Here is a 6,834-nt window from a genome sequence, read left to right on the forward strand (position 1 = left end):
TGAAAACGGCGAATCTTAGGGAAAAAAATTAAAGTAATTTTTTTTATGTATTTTGTGCATTAGAATATAAATCTGTTACAATGACTAGTAAAAAATGCAGTAGTGTAGGTTTTTTTGTAAAAAAGGGGTGACCCCTGTCCAGTTGTACACCACTGGTTGAACCTTTAAAGCTCACATTTTAGGGAATGTAAGGTCTACTATCATACATTATCTGTACCAAATTTTATTGAGATCGGTTAATAGATTCCGGAGATATAAACAAAAAATCATTTTTTTAACAACTTCAATACCCCGTATCTCTAAAACGGGGCTGTTCCAGACCAATGTTTATAAGGCAAACACATATTATTTTAAAGAGATCTATCTGCCCTCGAAGTTTCCTGCATAAAATTCGGACCACCCTGTATATGTCCCAAGTGGACTGTACTTGACTAAAATGTTCTATTGAGATCCTTTACCACAGTAGGAAAACAATACTATTCGGTTAATTTTAATGATGAAACCGCAATTGTAGAGGTCAATAGGATTTCTGAATAAACTGAATTAAATTTATTGTTTCTATTAATAAAGGCATTTTCAATTGTTTTATAAAAGTTAACAATTATTATTACTACAAATACTAAATTATATACAGAAGATATGATTTATCATAATTTTAGAAGCCAACAACCACGCTTTTAAGTTTGTGTAAAATGATAGAAGGTAGAAGAACTTAGAGGTTTAAGTATACATAATACCATAAGAAAGGCAGAATAATCATCTCGTTGAAAATACTCAAACACGAATTAAATTGTGCACCATTTCCATTCTGAAGAATTGGTAGCATTGTGCAGAATCACATGTTGTAGTAAACACGTTGCGGTTACACAAAATGGAGCGCTATATGACGGTTGAGCGAGTGAAGATTGTAAAAATTTATTACAAGTACGGAGAGTGTGTAGTTGAGATTGTGTAGAAATTACGTGGAATTTTCGGTAGAAGGAACGCCTCAAATGACCTCAAAACAACTGTGAAAAGAATAGTTGCCAAATTTGAATAAACAGATTAATATTGCTACTGTGTATGATAGTGAGGCGGAAATTTCCGTAACTTCAGGGCGTCATCGGTCACTGCAATAAATATTTCAAAAAGCACACATTGAAGATTCAGCTAACCCAGAAATTGAAACCAACCATTTAATGCGCCTGGCAGTCGTTGATTGGATGTTGGAAAAGTGGACGATGATTTTCCTAAGAAAATCTTAGTGGGTATTTGAACAGGTACAAGTGTCAAATTTGGAGCAGAGACAATCCTAGAGTCATTCAAGAACGATCACTGTGGACCCAAAGGATGATAGATAGTGTGGTATGGATTTTACCCTGGGGGGTGATTGATTCGTTTTTTTTTTTCTGAAAATGAGGCTCGAAACGCAGTGACTGTCATTGGAGAAAGATATCGACAAATGCTATTGAACTTTTTGAAGCCTCATTTAGATGGCATGGATTTGGATGGGATGTGGTTATGGCTGAAATTTAATGGACGACTCATCTTACGTAACAGTAAAGTGACATGACCACCGAGATTATGCGATCTTCCGCCATGCGACTTTTTCCTGTGAGGATTCGTATGGTCCAAAGTTTATCCTGCTCAAATGAATGCTATTCATGAATAAATGCAGAAATTCGGAGAGTTATCAACGAAATTCGGCTACAGGTATGAGAAAGCGTAATACAGAATTTTCTTTAAAAAGTCGAGCATGACAAAATGAGTCGCTTAAGATATCTGTCCGATATCAATAACAAATCCAGGATTATATTTTAATGTACAATGAATTTACTTAGATAAAAGTTAATAAAGAATAAGATTAATACCTATACGCTTTAATATACAAATAACAGATCACTTTTACGTAGCAAATACCGGAAGTCTTTAACTACTTTTTTACAGTTAGAATTTGTGGCATCCAAACTTCAGCAAAATAAGATGGAATGCTGATATTCGCCAGCTGATGATTAGATTAGAATATAATAGCAGCAAATCAGTGACAGATACAAAATTGAAATAGTAGCTAGATAAATCTCTATTTTAGTTTGGTCCGGCTAAAGGTGGATACAGACTAAGCAAACATTGTTGTTCAACAGTTGCGTAAATGTTAGTGAATTGTTGGCGAACGTGAGATAGAAAACTAGGTTAAAAGTTGTCGTCCGTCGGGAAACTGTAGGTAATTTATGGAATGCATTTGAACAATAATAATTTTCAAGTAGGATAAATACCTTAAAATATCAACACTAAAATATTTTTATTTGCAAATGATAAAACATTACAACTAAGCTGATATACATCATAATACAGTGCGGGCCACAAAAAGTTCACCTTACTTTTTCACGCCTTTTTAAATGGAATTAAAATAAATTCAAGTCAATTTCTGATTTTGGTAGGAAATATTTTTGAAATATATTCATCTATGGTATTTCCCTTTTGGATGCGCTACACCGAATATTTGTAATACCATATAAGAATATTTTATTAAGAGTAAAATTTTTGAAATGCAGGACAGTTTAAATGTGCTGAGCACAATATTAACTTGTTTAAAATCTCTATATAAATACATAACAGGAATATATTCTGTTTGCTCATATTTTCAAAATAATTTGTATCAAAAGGGACGAAAATCATTATATTAATTTTTCTTTACTTACTTAGCTGTATTTTGTTTAAATTATGTCCTCAAGCAAGACATTAAAATAAATTGATCTAAATTTCTTAACTGCACTAAATGACCGATATTCCTGATTAACTGTTTTCAATTACTAGAGACTTCAATTTCATCATGAATTGCTGATTAAAGTTTAGATACTGCAGCCGCGATTTATTATTCTTCTGCTGTCTATATATACAGGGTGTCCGAAAAGTTTTCTTTTTGCCAAGTGGCTCCCTCTTTTGGAGTTCGGCCCCCCTGAAATTTGCCCCTAAGAATTGTCTAAAGAATAGTCTTTTTTATATCTCAGAACCCTGTTGAACGAGATCCACTAAATTTTGTATATAGGGGTTTTATGACATGTGAAATCTGATAGTGCTATGCTTTTTGGCGGAGTGCCCCCTTAAGATACTTTTACGCGGGCCCCCTTGTCTTTGGGACCAAAAAAAATTTGTCGCAAATTTGAATTTCTAGAAAGCCATTGAATTTAGAAACTTTTTTGTCTCTTGATATTTTTTTGGTTTTTAAAGAAAATGGCTAATCACGATATGTATTCGATCACATTTTGACATTTTATCAAAAATACGAAAAAAATATCACGCAACAAAAAAATTTCTGAATTTAATGGCCTTCTAGTTGACTAATAAATTATTAAGAAATTTAAATATGCGATTAAATTATTTTGGTTCACGAAAAATTGTCTTCAGGGGGTTCCCCGCCAAAAAGCGTAGTACCAACAATTCCACATGTCATAAAACCACTATATATCAAATTTAGTGATTCTCGTACAACAGAGTTCTGAAAAAAAGATTATTCTTAGGTGCGGATTTCAGGGGGCTGTAACTCCGAAAGGGGGGGCCACTTGACAGAAATAAAAAATACGGGTCCCCTAAATTTGTCTTAAGAATCTGTGATCGAACTTTGTTACATTAATTTCGGGACACCTTGTATAACTTTATAATTGTCCAATACAGGTATCTTTATTATTTTAAGTTATGAAGAATGGTTAACTGAGCAAAAATGTACAGAATTTTACGCCGATCACAGATTCGTTTTTAATTTTGAAAAATTCCGAATAGTTCCGAGGATATTCGAGGAAACCGATGTTATGCTATTTCTTGTTTTAGTCGTATTTCACTTGTTTTTCAAAATTTTAGGGCAAAAATGTGTAGTCTGATATTAAATGATGAGAGGAATCGATATTTGCTGTCAACAATAACTTTTGTTTTTGTTGTGGACGACATATGGAATTTTTGCCTCATTAGGTGGAACGAGAAATTTTCTTTTAATAACGATGTATATAATTCGTAGGTTTTTCGTAAATAAATAACGAGGATATAATTTTAATAAAAAGTCAAGAGCCATGTGAAACATTTGAATTTTTTCTACAAATTAATTTAATATTTCTTATTTCCAATACTTTTTAATACAGCAACCTTTATTTAAATAACAATAACAAGAGCAAGAAACGAAACAAGATAGATAAAGCAAAACAAAATTTTATCATAAATTACTCGAAGTACATACCACTAACACCACTACTATTAATACACTTCTGCACTCGTTTATAAATGCTCTGAGTAGCAGATTGAATGATGTCAGAAGGTATTGAGTTTATCACTCTTGAAATATTTATTTTGAATTCTTCCTCATTGTCGTATCACCTTGTGATAGCTGATCCTTAACATAATCATAAAAGAAAAAGTTCATGATGGTCAAATTAGGACATCTCGGCGGCCAAGTATCTGGATCATAAGTAATGATAATTCATTGAAAGAAGAAGATTCGACAATTAAAAACTTGTAAGCCTGTATATGTACAGTATTTTATTGAGAGGTTTTTGATTATACAGAATTCGAAGAGATAGTGATAAAATAATAATGAGCCACATACTCGTAATCATGAAAAATTATTCTAGAACATGATTTAAATACCGACGATATCTAATTAACTAATGTAAAGTGAAATGTGATAAATTTTAGGTGACGACTTTGTGCGTTGCAGATTTGTTGCAACATGTTTCCAAGTGTTTATTAATATTTCTCATTAAGGTGCTGTTTAAAATGTAGGCAAAAAGTCATAGATATAATAAGTATGGTACTTACGAATGTCAGTTGCGTGAAAATTACTACTTTGAACAGTAAAACTATAAAAAACCTGAGCGCACACATTGCCATGTCGAACTACTGTGAATTACGAAAACCAAAGGATGTTTTTTGTCTTATCTCGATAAAGCGATAAAACAATAATAGATTTAATTGACTAATCTTATCAGCAATTTTCAATAATGACAATTTTTATGAAAGTGAAATATTTATTACTCTCTACACACTAAACATATACTTATATGTATTAAGACCGTAAATATATCGGAAATAAAAATGTACATAAATAATTTCGGTAACTATACTAGTTTCGAGGATGCTACTTTATTTTTAGCAATGTATATTTCATTAAAATTGATTTAACACATTTTAAATTTCCGCGGTTATAGCACGTTTTCCACGAAAACTTGGTATTTCGTTTATATTAGTTACTTGGTTTACAGTTTTCGGTTATTTAAATGAAGGTAACTTTTAGCACATCACATTTAATCAGTTGATACTTGGAATGCTTAAGACATGTATGTTTGGTGATTTCGCGATTTTCTGATAAGATTAATTTTAACGTCTGATGCTGTACGACACGGTCGCGCACCAACACTATATTTAATTCATTGATTTCGCACCATCTCTGTTTAGGTCCGTGATAGTAAACACGGAGATCGATTTACAGCTCTTGTGTTACTGAAATTCTTATACCTACTACCCCTACATTAACGAAGGCAGAGTTGGACTAAGGGTTATTGTGCACTTAACTTTCTAAAGTTACACCTATACAGGGTGGTCCGAATTTTATGCAGGAAACTTCGAGGGTAGATAGATCTCTTTAAAATAGTAGGTGTTTGCCTTATAAACATAGATCTAGAACGGCATCGTTTTAGAGATACAGGGTGTTGAAGTTGTAAAAAAAAATGAATTTTTGTTTATATCTCCGGAATCTACTAACCTATCTCAATGAAATTTGGTACAGATAATGTATGACAGTAGGCCTTGCATACCCTAAAATATGAACTATAAAGGTTCAACCAGTGGTGTACAACTGGACAGGGGCCACCCTCTTTTTATAAAAAAAACCTACGCCACTATATTTTTTGCAAGTTATTGTAACATATTTATATTCTAATGCACTAAATACGTAAAAAAGGTAACGTGAATTTTTTCCCTAAGATTCACCGTTCTCAAGTTATTCATGCAAATACAATCCCCTTGTCGCAGACACTTCAAGCCATTATATTACAAGAATATTTATGTTTATGCTTTAAAGTAAGTGCAATTTGTAAGCAGGTCAGTGTTCCTAGCGTGTTTTAGTTTCCCCTGGAGGCCTAATCCACCATCTTTACAAAGAAGAACAATTTGAATCAAAATAATAATAAAAATACATTTACCAAGTAACAAAAACTAAACAAAAAAGCAAAATAAACGTTACGTATTTACAACAATTGTTCAAAATGCGAGCCATCCACATCCATACATTTCTGACATCTTCTATTAATGGAACTACCTAATTGAAGCTAATATTATGCGGTGGTTTTCATTTAATTCATTACACCCGTCTTCTGTTCTCTACAGTAGTTGTGATCTTGTATCTATTGAAGTAGAATTTAGATTTGGCAATCTGGCTGGGCCAAGACACTGCACCATTATGATTGACATTGGCATTTGGTCTTCAACCTATCCATCGCCTCATATAATTTTCATTAAGCCATTCTTGTATTATTCTCATAAAATTCGCAGGAGCATCCATTTATATCCAGTTATTTTGTGGTATATTTAATGGAACATCCTGTGATAATTCAAATAGATGTTTTTCTAGAAAATTTAGAAATGACTGGGAATTTAGATGGGATCCGGTGGCCCGAAGAAAGGTCCAAATTATTCCGAATCACACTTTCACAGAAAATTCGTGTTGAAAAGATATTGTCCGAATTTCATGAGGATTTTATTGTGACCAAATATTGTGAAGAGTCACTACTCCTCGCCTTGTGAACGTAGCCTCATTGGTCCAAAGTATTTCTAGTAAAAATTCTGGATTATGTTGTGACTTTAACAACCACT

At 32.6% G+C, this 6,834-nt stretch overlaps 1 protein-coding gene across 2 annotated transcripts in view; it reads right to left on the minus strand.

Moving 5' to 3' along the window:
* LOC108905155 (calcitonin gene-related peptide type 1 receptor-like) overlaps positions 1 to 4,860 on the minus strand; it is a 57,992-nt gene extending 53,132 nt beyond the window's left edge. For both annotated transcript variants that reach the window (XM_018707933.1, XM_018707932.1), the window contains exon 1: positions 4,783 to 4,860. In XM_018707933.1, coding sequence (XP_018563449.1) covers positions 4,783 to 4,854 — 72 coding nt within the window. In that variant the 5' untranslated portion in view covers positions 4,855 to 4,860. The remainder of the gene's footprint in view (positions 1 to 4,782) is intronic.
* Positions 4,861 to 6,834: the final 1,974 nt, after the last annotated feature.

This window comes from Anoplophora glabripennis, unplaced genomic scaffold (assembly GCF_000390285.2).
Source record: "Anoplophora glabripennis isolate ALB-LARVAE unplaced genomic scaffold, Agla_2.0 scaffold264, whole genome shotgun sequence".
NCBI lineage: Eukaryota > Metazoa > Arthropoda > Insecta > Coleoptera > Cerambycidae > Anoplophora > Anoplophora glabripennis.